The 15039-nt window shown below is 39.4% G+C and overlaps 1 protein-coding gene and 1 long non-coding RNA gene across 3 annotated transcripts in view; one reads left to right on the top strand and one right to left on the bottom strand.

Moving 5' to 3' along the window:
• ANKRD55 (ankyrin repeat domain 55) overlaps window positions 1–15039 on the top strand; it is a 47637-nt gene that overhangs the window by 16652 nt on the left and 15946 nt on the right. For both annotated transcript variants that reach the window (XM_040541545.1, XM_040541544.1), the window contains exons 6-7: window positions 1815–1943; window positions 13777–13961. In XM_040541545.1, the coding sequence (XP_040397479.1) occupies window positions 1815–1943; window positions 13777–13961 (314 nt within the window). The remainder of the gene's footprint in view (window positions 1–1814; window positions 1944–13776; window positions 13962–15039) is intronic.
• On the bottom strand, window positions 11174–13956 carry LOC121062008. Its single transcript, XR_005815369.1, has 2 exons — window positions 13654–13956; window positions 11174–12047 (listed from the first exon to the last, which is right to left on the bottom strand). It is a non-coding gene; the product is annotated as an uncharacterized LOC121062008 (long non-coding RNA).

The raw sequence follows: 15039 nt of genomic DNA, 5'->3' as shown, positions 1-15039 counted from the left end.
TAAACAGCACAGAGAAGATGAAAAGAGAATGACTGTTCACTGTCTTTTGCATCTAAAATAATGCGGGCACCCACAGAAATTATCAGGCAGCAGTGAATGAATATGAAGAAAATGAAAGGAACCACTTTTTCACAAAATGAGTGGTTACCACGTGGAGGTCTGGATGGCACAAGAAGTCATTAGTGAGATTGCCAAATGTTGTGTGAATGTATAACATTGAGCCTTACTTCGTATGTTCTCTCCCTAAACATCTCCTACTGACCCCTCTGACCCTGGACTAGGAAGGTCTTTGATTCCCACACACAGTTTTTACACGCTTACTTTACAGCTGGCTGCTGATGGCTACGGCAAGAACAGAGAAAAACTTGTTTTTTCAAGGATTTTGCCCTTTTGTCCATATCAACAGACTGAGAGTGAATGATGAAAAGCTGGCCTAGTATGCTGTAGCTTCCCCTCTTCCAGTGACTTTTCCTGCTCTCCAGGGTTAGGTGTGAGGACCCATGTCCAATCTGGAAACACTTCACTCAAACCTCACTTAAGAGCATCACATTGTGTGTCTGTCAATAGTAATTGGTCCCCAGTATCAAAACCTTGGTCCACTGGTATCAGTAGCAGAGCTCTCATTAATTTCAGTGGGTACAGGATTTCATCCTCATTTTTGGTTTTACAAAACCTAATCCCTCATGCCTAAGCTTTGTAAAACCAAGCTAAGACCAAAACTGCTCTTCTTCAACTGTTGTATTTTGTCATCATCCATATTTAAGCCATGTGAGGACTTGAAAATCCTTAAAATATACCTGATGAGTTCAGAGAAATGAAAGCTAAGGGGTTCAAACTTTTACATAGAAAATACTGCTAACAACTTCCAGTATTAGTTCACTGGTAAGTTTTCTGCTTGAATGCTTTATAGTTTGTGCTTTATCTGGGTCGTTGCCAATTGGCTTTATGGGGTTCCATGCCAAGTTTACATTTTTTTTTCCACTCTACTTTTTTGGTTTTTAACATTTTAGAACCCAGAAAAGACCCTTAAAATACATTTTCAGGGGTAACAGGTAGTAAATAGCACCTCCCCAAAGTAAAATGTTACCACATCTGAACAACACTAGCAATTTTTAAAAAGCATGCTGCTGTTGTAATTTCATGCAGAAAGTCTTTGGTATTATGGGTTTAGAGTAAACTATAGGTGTGTATAACAATGTTGATGACAAGGTGAAATTACAGGCCGTGAATTCTCTAATCTACTGAGACTGACTAAACACAGGTAAAATGGAATGAAAATGCAGGTAAACCAGTTAACATTTGCTTTGTTTTATATGGGATGTTAATATTGTGTGTCTTTTTGTTGACATCACTGAGGCAGTTCTTTAGCTTGCTAATTGGTGTCAGCTAAAATTCTAGCTTATAATACTTAACAAAGCTTATAATCAAAGATAAGGTCTAAGATAAACATCACACTGTGTCGTGACAGAGCACCAGCCTAAAATAGTCCTTTCTCACTGGATACAAACTTAGCAGTGAGGAACCATTCCCCAGCCATCATTTTTTTGTGATGACCATGCATTTTTTAGATGAGCATGGAACAAACATTCATATTTGTATTGATTTTCTGTAATGACTCCAAAAAGATGATTGCTAGATTCCCTCTTATAATTAATTCAGAAGTTGTAACTAATCTTTCCAAATCAAGACAGAGAGGAAAGAGTCAGTCCAGCCAAAATGGTTTTAGAACAGTCTAGCTTATCTGTAGTTGAAAGAGACGTGAAGGGAGCTACCATGCATGATCATTATTTGCTCTCTGGGTTTGTGGCTTTCAGGGAATGACTTCACTCCACTGGGCTGCTTTCCACAACAGGCCCCAGCACGCGCAGACCCTGCTGCACAAGGGAGCAGACCTGACCCTGGTGGACAAAGACTTCAAAACCGCTCTGCACTGGGCCGTTCAGGTGAGGCGCGGCTGCTGTTTCATCAGGCAATTGCTTGAACTGAGCCAGCTATTGTGTTTTCCTAAATGAAATGAGGAAAAAGGATGCTAAGAATGTCCAGTAACACCCTCAGCATTTTGCCAGTGGCATGGGACAAGGATCCAACACCTGCTCCAGAGAGCAAGGCATGCTTCATGCAGACCGAGCTCTGTTGCCCTGAACAAAGTTATCATTTATCTCACTGGGACTACAAGTGTGATGCATGCTGCACACGTGCTTTGTTTTTTTCACTGAATTAGGTTTGCAGAAATATGCAGTTTAAATAGTCTTTCTAATGATCTTTGGGAATAGAATAATGTAAATGCAATTTAAAATATCTTTAAAAATAAATAGTTGTGGAACAATTGGTAGAAGGGTTGAGCCCCTGCTTCTTGGAGATTAAGGAAGATGGGGAGACAGACACATTTCCTGTTCAGCTGTATCTCCCTATCTCCTATGCAAAAAAAAAAAAAGTCAAATTGCTAAAAACTGTGTGGGAGATCATTAGAGAAGAAAAACACACAGGTAAATAAATGCATATGACATTTAACACTATTACACAATTGGTAATATGCTTATTAGCAAGTGGTCTAAAATAGTGTAGTTTAAAAAGTTATGCATAAACTTTCCTGCAAAAAAACATCCCAGATGAAAGGATAGCAATCATACAAACGTGTTTGTACTTGCTCACTTGCCATAGCAAGTTCCGGTATCAGTGTTCAAAACACCTGCTCAACAGATAAGCAAAAATAGAACTTGCACAAAAATCCAGTAACGTTTTCCTACAATGACTGAATATTTGCATCCTCACCTTTTGGTCCAAGTCCGCTCATCTTAAAATATGTGTCAACAAAGAAATAAAAAAGCTTTGAACTGCCACATGCTATAAATGAGTAAGGACATCTAGAAAGAATAATCTGTTTCCTTCAACCACAGCCTCCCACAGATGGTTCAGGTACAATAGGCTCAAATTTTGTTTTTCTGAAATTGAGTTATATTTTGGCCTCTGCAACTGGTGTTATTTCAACAACAGTTTCATTCTTTAATCCTGATCAGTCTGAACTTGGGTTACTTCCTTTACTCTTTTGCCTTTGGAAACTAGTTATCTAGTCTAAAATCCATTGTGTGTTTTTTCTAGGCTTGCTCCTCCCACTTCGTCTCATAAATGTGCAGAACAACTCTTAAGAAAGGGAGAAATTGCAACTGCACAAAACCCACTTTGCCTCAGGTGGAGGTAAATCATAAACCACTCTTCTTCCTCCCTCTAAGCTGCTCCCAGAAATAGGAGAAAATATGAGCAGGATGACACCCTTTCTCTTCTTGACAGATTCCTGCCTTGTAAACTGCTTCCTTCATCCACATATTTCTCATACTATAGGTCAAGAAGGGCTAGTTCAAATACCAGAGCATGGAATAGATCTGTTAGCATTTCCCTTACTCAGGCTTGGCCAAGAAGAAATATTTTCAGCCAGTGCTCTCTCTTGCCCTGTTAGGCCCAGGAGAAATAGATACTGTGGACAGCCATGGCTTCATCTGCTGTTACTGCTCTGCTGCATGTGATCCTCATTCCCATGTACCAATTTTTAATATGCTCAGTGAATATTTTCCCCTGGAGTACAAAAGATGAAGGCAGAGTTGTGCTCATTGAGAAGACTGTGTTAAGCAATGTTTAATAACCTCTTCCATAGCTGCTGGAAAGGGGCTAATTTTCCTTTAAGAATTGCTTTTATATCTTCAGAGCACAAGAGACCCACAGAGCTCAAGCAGTAACAGCTGCAGGGTTTTTTTTTGTCTGAATAGGGCCTTGTGTTTAATTTAAGTTTTTAAAAACTCAGTAAGGGGAAGACCAGCCATAACATAGAAACTTGTTTCAGACACTGCAGAAAAAAAGGCAGTTTGTGCACACTGGACTGAAACTCAGAGCAGGACCACATAAAAACCATCATCCACCACCAAAAATCGTGTTCCATACAGAATAATAGCTCTATGCTGTCTGTTTCAAAGAACACAGGTTTGGTGCTTGGTCTTCCACCAGACAGACAGGGGCTGTTGAGTCCCAACCCTAAAGACACCTTGCCCACACCAACATCTGCTGTACTGAGAAGCTCGAGCTTCCTGCTGCTCGAGTTCATGTCTTCAGTGCAAATGTGTCAGCATCAGTGTCAAAAACACGAATCATTCTGGTTCGAAGTGGGAATGCCTCATGTCAAATCTTTCATGCGTGCAATATTTTTAAAAGTCAGTACAGACAGGGCTATAGTAGGAGTGTCTCAGGAGGTGTTTCTCTCCTTTCATTCCAATAAGCAATAACTGCTGTAATCAGAAGGAAGCGTACTGTTATAAAGAAAACCTGTTACCTGATACTGGAATTAAGTTTAAAGCCTTTTTAAAAGTCCTAGATAATGATGTCATTGAAATCCTTGCAAAACATAGTATATGATATATTATTATACACTAGCATGCTACACTAGCATACATCATAATGGTATTATTAGTACCCTAGAAACAGTCTAGGAAGATTTATAGTCTTCCTGCATTGTCTTGCCGCTTGGCATGGTTTTTACCAGAAGTTTCTTTGTCTCTTTCTTAATACTCTGGATGACAAAGTCATGTGATTATCTAAAAATATCAGCTTTCATTTTAAGAATAAACAAACAATCAAACCAAGATTTCTAGTGATTGTTTCTTGTAAAGTAAAAAGAAAAAAAAAAAAAAGTGAACTTCTCGGATAAAAATAAGCTACTGAATATAATATTCTGCCATGTGGAGCTGCACTTCTGATTTTTTTATATATGTTTTGAGTTGCGGTGCTAATGTTTAAAAAAAAATACAAACTTGGAATATTTGTTTCTTAGAAACTAATGAATTATTTAATTCACTCCTTTCCTGAGAGCAGAAAGAAATACCTGTATAACTCACACGCACCGTAAAAGAAAAGCACAGACAATTACTCATTTGTGTTTGTCTGGGAAGGTGTGGCAGCCTCTCTGTGCTTGCACCTCAGGATGTCTAGGAATGAGCTGCTCTGTTGCTGCAGGGGATCGCAAAAGGCACAGCTGGCCACCCAGCCCAGGGGCAGGGGAAGGGGCCCAGAGCAGGCAGCAGTGGCTGGGACCAGGTCTGTCCCTAGGCATCACTCTGCGCTCATCCTCTCTGCCCAGCACCCAGTTTTTCTCCTGTGGGCTGCCTGTAGTGGAAGGATTCAGACAGAAACTTCTCAGAGCTCTTAAGAAGTAGTGGGTGTTTCTTCATGGCAGATGTGTTTGCTGCTGGAATAGGCCAGAAAAGATGCATGAACTGGGCACCTTTCACAGTCTGGGTGGTTTCAGGCAGATTTATTTTGCTGCAAATTTGGATGTGGTTTCTCTTTGTTTCATGCAGTTTTCTAGAGATAGCTATAAAGGGAGAGCAGCACTTTATTTTTTTTAAGTCACTAAGATTTAAAGACAATTTTGACTGCTAAGAAATGAATGAAAAAACAGATTCGCTATATTTTTTTAACCATTACCTTAAGAAATCCCTTTCTTGTGCAAATATTGTCATTCCAGCAAAAGTAAAGCTGTTGCTTATGGAGGATGGGCCACTGCATAGCAGCAGGGCTCTATGGAATGAGCTGTCAAGCTGCAAAATGAGGAAGAAAAGGGATTGCAAAAAGGCTGGTTTTGAGTAAGAAACAAACATGCTCCAATACCATCAGGAGCTTTTAATTTGAAGGATTTAAAAAATTTTACAGTATGGCCAGCTGACTTCAGATGCCCAGGGACATTCCCTAGTGCTACTTAGATTTCTATTGTAGCTGTGACCTATTTTTCCACTTCCATTTATGACAGATTGTAAATCGAAGGCCCCTGTGACTTGTATGTGGTACAGAAGTGCACAATATTGATATACAAACTCATCAGTACAACCAGATTATCAGAAAAACTGCCTTTACATGAAATAATTAATTGTTAAACAGTAAATTCTTCAAGTACAAACATGCTGTTGACAATGTAATTATTTGTGCCAATCAAATTTCTAAGGAAATCAATTGCAGAACTCCCACTGAGGCTAGCAGGAATTTTTTAGGGCAAAACCTGTAGGTAAGTACAGGATAATTGCCAGACCTCTTCTTAGCACACAGTCCGTGTGTAACTCTGCAAGTGGATGCCAGAACATGAGTAATATGCACACACCACACTTTTTCAGTATCTATAAATGTCCTAATCTCCTATGCCTTACAAAAAGGCACTGGGAGACAAACATTTCCATTTCTCTGATAGCAGTAAGGAATAAATCCTTATGCTACTGCAGAAAAAAAAAAAAAAAAAAAAAAAAAAAAAAAAGACCCCCTTTTTCAAAGCACGTAAAAAAACCAGCTCATACAGAGATCAGTCCTCACAACAATGTACTAGCAGGGGAAAGCTGCCAAGTAACTTTAGTCAGAGGCACAGTACACAGTAAATCACACTTGGTTATTATGGAAGAGTCCAAGTGAAAATAAATCCTCAGAGAGACTTGGCTAGTATGTCATGCAGGTTTGTGTTTGAGTAAAGTGAGGATGAGAGAGGCAGTGACATATGATAGCCACACAGGTAGGGCTCTGACTGTCCTTGTCACTTGGTAGCTCTTTCCAACAGCCACCAAGGTTGCTGAGAGGATAAATATATTAGGAACACTTTGTCCCTTTGTTGTAGTAGAGGCAGTGCTCTAAGGACCACAGGACAAAGTATCCTGTATGACAACAACATGTTTTCTTTCCAAAAGTATCACAAATTCAAGCCAAGCTGGGATGCTCTGAGTCGGCAAGAGACGCTGTCTCAGTGGGTGTCTGAGGCTGAAGCACTAGGGTTAGGAGAAGACAAATGAGCTTCTCTGTCAGCTGGCTGTGTCTCACCAATGTAACTACAACGGCGTCAGTAGAGTTGTTGTTAATTTATGTTGGTTTGCCATCAGAAACACACCCTGTGAAGTGCCTGGGCTGCTTCCAGGCAACTCTTGGCAAAGTGTCACTGGCAGGAGGAAAGCTGACGATGGTATTACGGGTTGTTCCTTTCCTCAGCACAGGGCCCATTTGACTCTGTCCCCTGAGTCTAGAGAAACCACAGGGTGTTCCAAATTCTTGCACTGGTCCTTCACTGCCATCACAGCCACATGGCAGCCAGGGCATGGCAGCAGCGGAGGCAGAGTGAACATGCTCCCGTTTCTGAGGAGCTTTCTCTCATCCAGGGTACAGAGGAGGGGTGCCAGAAGTCCTTAACAATGAGAGAAAGCTCCCATGAGCACAAAACCCTTCAACCCATCAACCCAAGCTGCCAGCTTTATGGAGGCTTTTCACTGCAGTAGGAGCTGCATCATGTCTCCTCTCCTGAGTATGATATTCTCTGTGTTTAAAACATCAGGCACTGCATCTTTCAACTAAAACAGAAAATTCCTTCACAGTGATATGGCCCTCTACAACAAGATACGGATGTGTTGCTCTCATATAATCTTAATATCTGTTTCCAACCACTGTTAATGCAACTCTGGGTTTGTCTTGCATGTATTCTAGGTTGAAATTCTGAACTTGTCTTGCAGTAGAGGTAATGATATAATACACTGCTGGCATCTGATTTCAGTAAGTACTGAATTTCTAAATCAAGAAGGAAAAAAAATGTGACTTTGAAAGGGAAGATGCATTTACTAATGTAATAACCTCAGCTGGAGTTAAAAAAGAAAGCCATCCACAGGCAAACTACCTGTTCACATTTTTGCTATGGATTGCTAAACAAATACTTGAAATGTCTCACATGCCTTCACTTCAGCAAAGGAGAAAAAGAAATTTCTTATTTTCTTCAAAGGCTCTCTTGGTGTTCTTACAGTAAATTTCATATTAAAATGCACAGTGTGTGTCTGTGAGGGATATGAGGACAGATAAAAGAATTGTGAAACCAGACAGCATTCTTTAACACACAACTCAAACAGCACCTCATGATGCACAAGGATGGTTTCCAGGAGGAAGCCAGAAGTACTACTGCAAATTTTATGTGATCTAAAGTTTTTCTTTAGGAAAACAAGTTACCTCCCAGAGTAGCTTGCTGCTGCAGACAGTAGTGAAATGATGTTTAAATGGCAAGACGTTCAGAGTCAGAGAAGAAAGACATCAAAGAGAAAGTCAAAGCTTTGGATTCACAAGTGTGGAATTCTGAAAGAAGGGAAGGTGGAAGAAGGTGAATCACAGACAGCCCTAAAGCGAGATGCTAATGTTAAGAAGCAAGATAAGAGCTGCTAGTGGGGAATTTCTATCTAGCAAATATAACTATAGGTATGGGAAGGCTTTAAACTGCTCTGCTAGAGGGGAGTTTCTATCTAGCAAATATAGCTATAGATATGGGAAGGCTTTAAACTGCATACTACATTAAAAAAAAAAAAGGCAGAAATATAAGCAAACTAATATAGCCTAACCACATAATCTCCAGAGGCATCCACTTGGAAGAAAAGCACTTTGTCAGGGCTTCCTGAAAACAGTTAAGTGGTCCATAGCTTGTTCCTCTCCCCCTCCCGCCTGTACTTTACTGGTAGACACAAGCCAGCATAGCAGACTCCCTTCACATGATTATTCTGTTTTTGACATTGTAACATCTACTTCACCAGAGTAATCTGACAAGAGGAAAAAAATAACCCCCTATACAGTGCAGTGAACATAGAAAATGTTGTACTATGTGTAACTGAAGACCTAGCAGAATAAAATGCAATGTTGTGGCACAATATTGCAGAAGTCACAATAAACTACACAAATAAAATTATAGTTCTACACATCCATTGGACATACACAAGGTCCAGGTAAAAGAAAAAAGGCTGTAGCAAAGATGATGATAAATTGAGCAGACACAGGTGGAAAAAAATAAAATAAAAATGTCAACAGAAGGAAAACATCCCAAATATGCAGGATTCTCCTCATGGTGTTTGGTACAGTGGATACTTCCTGAAGAATTATTTTCTTGTTTTGAAAGCACTGAGAGATGCAACTATCAGAAGCTGGACTTTATATTAACCAGCCTAAAGAAAAAGGGCTTGTAATCAAGTGAAAGTGTTAGCTAATGAACCTTACATTTGTGAATTTGTTAACCACTGTCTGGAGATGACACAAGTTTAAAACAAAAGCTTGCATAAAGTGCACTGAGAATTTGCTTTTCAAGCTCACCTTGACCAAGGCTTTAGAACATTTCTTCTTCATGAATTAAGTTTTATTACAATGAGTGACCTAAGAAAGTTTTATCAAGGGAATGAATAATGGCTGGAAACTGAAGGGTGTGAGATGGGAGAAAACTGTTGGGATCCCCACAGAATGAGATAGAAACACAAAACCAAAAAATAACTATTAATCTCTGAGAACAATGATGAAAAGATTTTGAAATAAAAAAAAAAAAAAAAAAAAAAAGAAGAAGAAGAAGATGAAATGTAGAGATACACACAATAAAGTTACAAAAACATGTAATTTTCCTATGGTAAATTTACCACTGAACATCCTAGTCTAACAACAGTACTGTGGGTTCATGGTAAATTTACCACAGGAAGACAACATTTTTGGTGACCTCAGCTTCAAACTATCAATCCAAGAATAAGGGAAATGTAAGCATTTCAGGAGAATTTTGTGTGCAATTTAAAAAAGCCAAGATGAATGTAAAGGTAAGAAGGCATTCCTGAAAAGAGAGAGCTGGGAAGCCACAGAACAGTTGGCCACAGATTTCTTTCAGAAGAACATTCAAAATATTTAAAATAGTCTTTGGGTGACTTTAAACAAACAAACAAATAAAAACTTTACTGGAATTTTAAAACAGGATAGAAGCTTAACAGACATCTTCAAAACTATCCTTGTTTCCTCAGGTAAGATGCTGTTGGATATGGCGTGTTTGAATGCCAATAAATCAGTGTAATACCATGTGGTAAACACAGACATACTAGAAAACGGCCAACAAGATAAAATTCATCACATGGTATGGAAAGCTTGTTAAGCAGGCGGTGAATAGAGTGATCATAAAAAGTCCAGTTCTTTGTCCCTTTCTGCCTCAAGCAGCACATGTAACTTCCATCACAACGAAGAAGTTCATAGGACAATTTGTATCAGCACAGCCTGCTATGATGGACTCAGAAGTCAGTCCAAAAATAGCATGTCCCAGTGGGGAAGAACATGACAGGGTAATACAATCAAAATCAACGTGGGGACTTATATCATACATTATATATTCCCCATGTGACATGCTCAGGACAGCTCAAACACTCTTTGGATGTGGACACCTTGTGGACAGTCCCACCAGGGCCTTCACAGAATCTCAGAATGATTTAAGTTGGAAGGGACCTCTAGAGATTACCTGTTCCAACCCTTGGTCAAGAAGGGAAACCCAGAGAAGGCTGCCCAGGACCACATCCAGGTGGCTTTTGAAGATCTACAAGGAGACCCCACAACCCATCTGGGCAACCTGTGCCAGGGCTCCCTCACCCACACAGTAGAGAAGTGCTGCCTGATGTTTGGATGGAAACTCCTGTGTTCCAGTTTGTGCCCATTACTCCTTTTCCTGGCACTGGGCACCACTGAAAAGAGCCTGGATCCATCCTCTTTGCACCCTCCCTTCAGGTATTTATAGACATTGATGAGATCCACCTGAGCCTCCTCTTCTCCAGGCTGAGCAGTCCCAGATCTCTCAGCCTCTCATTATGTGAGAGGTTCTCCAGTCCCTTCATCATCTTCATGGCCTCCATTGGATCCTGTCCACTATGTCCATGTCTCTCTTGTACTGGGGGGCCCAGGATTGGACACAGTCCTCTAGGTGTGGCCTCACCAGGGCTGAGTTAAGGAAAAGGATCATCTCTCTTGACCTGCTGGTAATACTTTGCCTAATGCAGCCAAGAATACCATTAGTTTTCTTAGTGTCAAAGGCACATGGCTTTCTCATGTTCAACTTGGAGTACACCAGGACTCCTAGGTTGTCTCTTCTGCAGAAACTTATCATAAGAATGTTTTTATTTGTTCCATAGTGAGGTGATGAAATGCAAAATGTATTTAACCCAAAAGTAGAACCTCATTAGAGGGGCACCAAGCATGATGGAACACGTTTGGTGGAACATGATGAAATTCATAATGGTTTTGACAAATTGTAGGGATGAACTGAAATTAATAAAATAACACCATGTACAGAACCATGAAAAGTGACAGATGTCTGCACAAAATGAAGAGTAGTAGACTAGTGGGTTACGAAGTGAGTAGGAGTTGAAATTGTAGTGTCGATACAAAACAAACAAACATCGTTCTGGGACATATTAACAGAAGTGTGATACATGTGGGGTACAGGAAGTAGCAATTTCCTTCTCTATGGCAGAATTGAAGCCACAGCTGGATAATTATGTAATTTAGGGTGCCTTGGTTGAAGAACACTGTAGACAAACTGGAAGGAGGCCAAAGGCAAGTATGATAACTGGGTTGAAAAACCTGACCCATGAAGAGAGGTTGAAATGGTTTGTTTAGTCTAGAAAATGGAATATTGGTGAGAGACAAAACAGTCTGTAAATATATAAAATGCCAGTAAGAACAGTGGAAAATTTCTTATGCAAATTCTACGAGTTGTGCAAGAATATTAAGGGACTGAAACTGTAGGTGCAGGATGTAAAATTGTGATTTACCAAGACGGTATGAGGTTAGAGGAATGGTAGCATCATTAGAACATTAATACAGCAATAGTAAGATACTGCAGAATTACTTTAGTGTGGAGAACATTGATATTTGGCATGGGAACCGGAGAATAGAAACAACTATTATTCGTGGGACCTAGGTATTCTTGAATATAAATATCAACACTTTTTTCATCAGATATTCAGACAATGAAGAACTAATGACAATTTTAACATGCCTAGTCATAGGAAATAAACTTGTTTGGCATGATCATAAGTAGACTCTACATTGAACAGGCGAGTAAACAAAGTACATACAAAACACAATTCTTGATTTCAAAGGGACACATCTTGTTAAATTAGTGGAATTATTATCTGGACAGAGAAGCTCTGGCTCCTACATATTCCAAGGCCATGGAATTTCTTCTATCCATGCTGTAAAATTTATCAGGAATCCGCATCCTAAAAGAGGAGAAAAAATGTGTAGAAGAGGCTTCAGTTATAGCTGGATGACTAACCATCTTTCAAAGAAATATTTGGAATTAGTAGACATCTTAGAAAATAAAGAGGAAAAGTACTGAGAAGCAAAGGAAGTTGTATCTCCAAGATCAAGAAGAATAATAATTAATGCTGAACAGAGGCTGGAACAAATGTACCTTCAGGGACAAGACTTGAAATCTGTCTTGCTTAATACTTCACGATAACTTGGCACAAAATACAGGGGCTTTCTGGTGAAGTCTGCCCATAACAAAACAAACAAACAAACAAACAAAACAACATCTGGAAAGCATTAACAGAAGAGAATGGGGATATCATACAGGGAAAGTGGGATCACCTTGAAATCTGAAATAATACAAATGGGACAAAATTGAATAGCATAGATCGTTTAAGTCATGAACTTGGGTACTAATATAGATGTTCCTCCTACAAACTAGAAACCCTGCATTTGGAAATGACTATGGAAAAGAAGTACCTAGATGTAAAGGGTTACTCTAAAATGACTAGGAGCTTTTTCTAATGGGATACAGCTGTGAATAAGGCAAATGCTGGTTCTGTGACATACCGAAAGAGGCATTTCTAGAAGAAACAAGGAAGAGCTAGATCTAGTACAAAAACCTGGCAACAATATCTTTGTATGACCAGATACAATTTTATTCACCCCTTCCCAAGGATACACAACATAAAAGAAGAGAGGTTAGTATGAGGTGAGCAAAATAGAAAGTATATTTTACAAGGAAAATTGGAAAGATCTTGATTTATTAGAGCAGCGAGAGAATGGCTCAGAAGGGATATTATGGTTGTCTGTAAATAGACCTGAGGAATAAATACCAGTTAGAGGAAAGAAGTATTTAATCTAAATAATAACAATGGCACAAAAATAAAGGGACATAGAGCAAACGTGTATGAATAGAAATTAGAGGTACAATCATTAAAGCAAACAAGTTCTTGAACTGCCATCCATAGGGAATAGTGGAGACAAAAAACTAATTGCTTTTAATGGACACAGTACACTCATGAAAGAGATGGTATACCATAGCAGCAAGTGAATGCAGGGACTGAATTTAATGATCTAGAAAGACCTTTACAGCCTAGTGTTTATACAATATTGTTAGACAGATAGATAGATAGATAGATACTTTTTCTCTATATCCAAGATAGGATATGAAATGTTCAGTTTAACTTGCAGGTTCGAAAACAATATAAACTTTTTATTAAGATACTGAAGCACTGGAGCAAACTTGCTAAGAAGCAAGTGGTTTCAAGAACCACTTGAGCAAACGTTTGGTATGGCTTTTCCACGTATACTTGGACAGGCTTACAGGAGTGAGTTAGTCTTTTGAGGTCCCTTCCAATGTTAAATTTCTATGAAAAATATCGGCTCATATTGTTCCGGACTCTGCCTTAGCAAAACTTAGAAAACTATTTCTGAGAAAGCTGTTGAGTAATTTACACTCTGTAACTTTTGGAGATATTTGCAGTGGTACATTATTTATTATTTTTGCAGCTAGGAAATTCATAAAGTAAACCCAATTCCCAGCAGGAGATTGGAAGCTTTTGGCTTTTATACCTGGGGAGGCTGGTATACACAAAACAGAATACTGTTACTGTGTTTAGTCTTCTCCAGCAGAGAAAATGCAGTTTGATGTAAGCTCCATGGTAAAATGCTTTTCTTCTCTGAACTTCCTCCCAGAGTGGCAACAGGATCCTGTGTTCCATCATCCTGGACCACTACCAGGGACCATCAATAATCAACTACGATGATGAGAATGGCAAAACATGCATGCACATTGCTGCTGCAGCAGGCTACAGTGATATTATCAGCGAGCTGGCTAAAGTCCCGGAGTGCAACCTGCAGGCCCTTGATGTGGATGACAGGTAACCATGGAAACTCTGAAACTGAAATTGCTGCTTCCTTTCTATTAACCTGAGACTAGGTCTGTTTATTTTATAATCATGTTTCCTGTTTCACAGGCCATGGCCTAGTTAATGAACTGCACTTACGGAGAACTGTGTTTGCTCAGAAACCCGGCAAAGCACTCCTGCTCACATCTAGTGTAATAACTGGCTAGTAGGAATATTATTTAACTTTGAGTTTCTGGTAGGAAATGATAAGACTATATGTGAAAGGACTTTGTCACTGCTTGACTTAACTTCTTTTAATCAAAATGGGCATTCTTCTCAGAACAATAGAACAGGATCCTACATCTTGAAGCTGTGATCCTGCTGCTATTTGCATACAAGACACTGCAACATTCCCTTGTTGCTGTTCAGATGCTAACACAGCATTCCTAAAAGGACCAGGGAGCCTTTGCCTTCTATTCTCACAAGGGAAACGAAACCCCTGTATCATAAATCCCTGTATCACACCATACCCACGTCCCTTGGAATTTTGCTGCAAAGTTAATTAATGCAAATAGAGCCAACTGCCTAGTCTGGGTTGATTATCCTGCTCAGTGGAGCAAAAGCCAAAGTTTTCTTGGCTTAGGTCTTCAGGTACTTAATAGCATTCTTCATGGAAAAATCCAATAAAATGGAACAGAAATAAAATCAACAGAGTTCTGGAGAAGTTTCTAAACATTGGGAAAGCGTAGTAGAGAAGGCTCCGTTTCTGTGGAAAGAAGGGGGAAGGGAGGAGCTACTACAGTTAAGAGGTTAGTAAAGAAAGTACCTCCTATTACGTGTTCTTAGGTATTTCCATAGAAGGTATCACACTTGAAGAAGGGAAAAGATAAGCTGTTAAATATAAATACACAGTACTTTTCCATTCTATGTTGTTTCTGACTGCACCCATCTGAAATCACTGTGACTGCAAGAAAGGGCACAGAAAAGTCAATTTTATTCTTTCTTCTTGCACATTTTGCTTGTGGTGTTTTCTGTGCTTTCAGAGATTTCACAAGAGCAAATTATTACAATTTTGAAAGTGGACAAAAGTTTACAAAGATGAGCATCCACT

The sequence above is a fragment of the Cygnus olor genome, chromosome Z (genome assembly GCF_009769625.2).
Source record: "Cygnus olor isolate bCygOlo1 chromosome Z, bCygOlo1.pri.v2, whole genome shotgun sequence".
Taxonomy (NCBI): Eukaryota; Metazoa; Chordata; class Aves; order Anseriformes; family Anatidae; genus Cygnus; species Cygnus olor.
The sequence above is the reverse complement of the archived record's forward strand: the minus strand, read 5'-3'. Positions and strand labels throughout refer to the sequence as shown.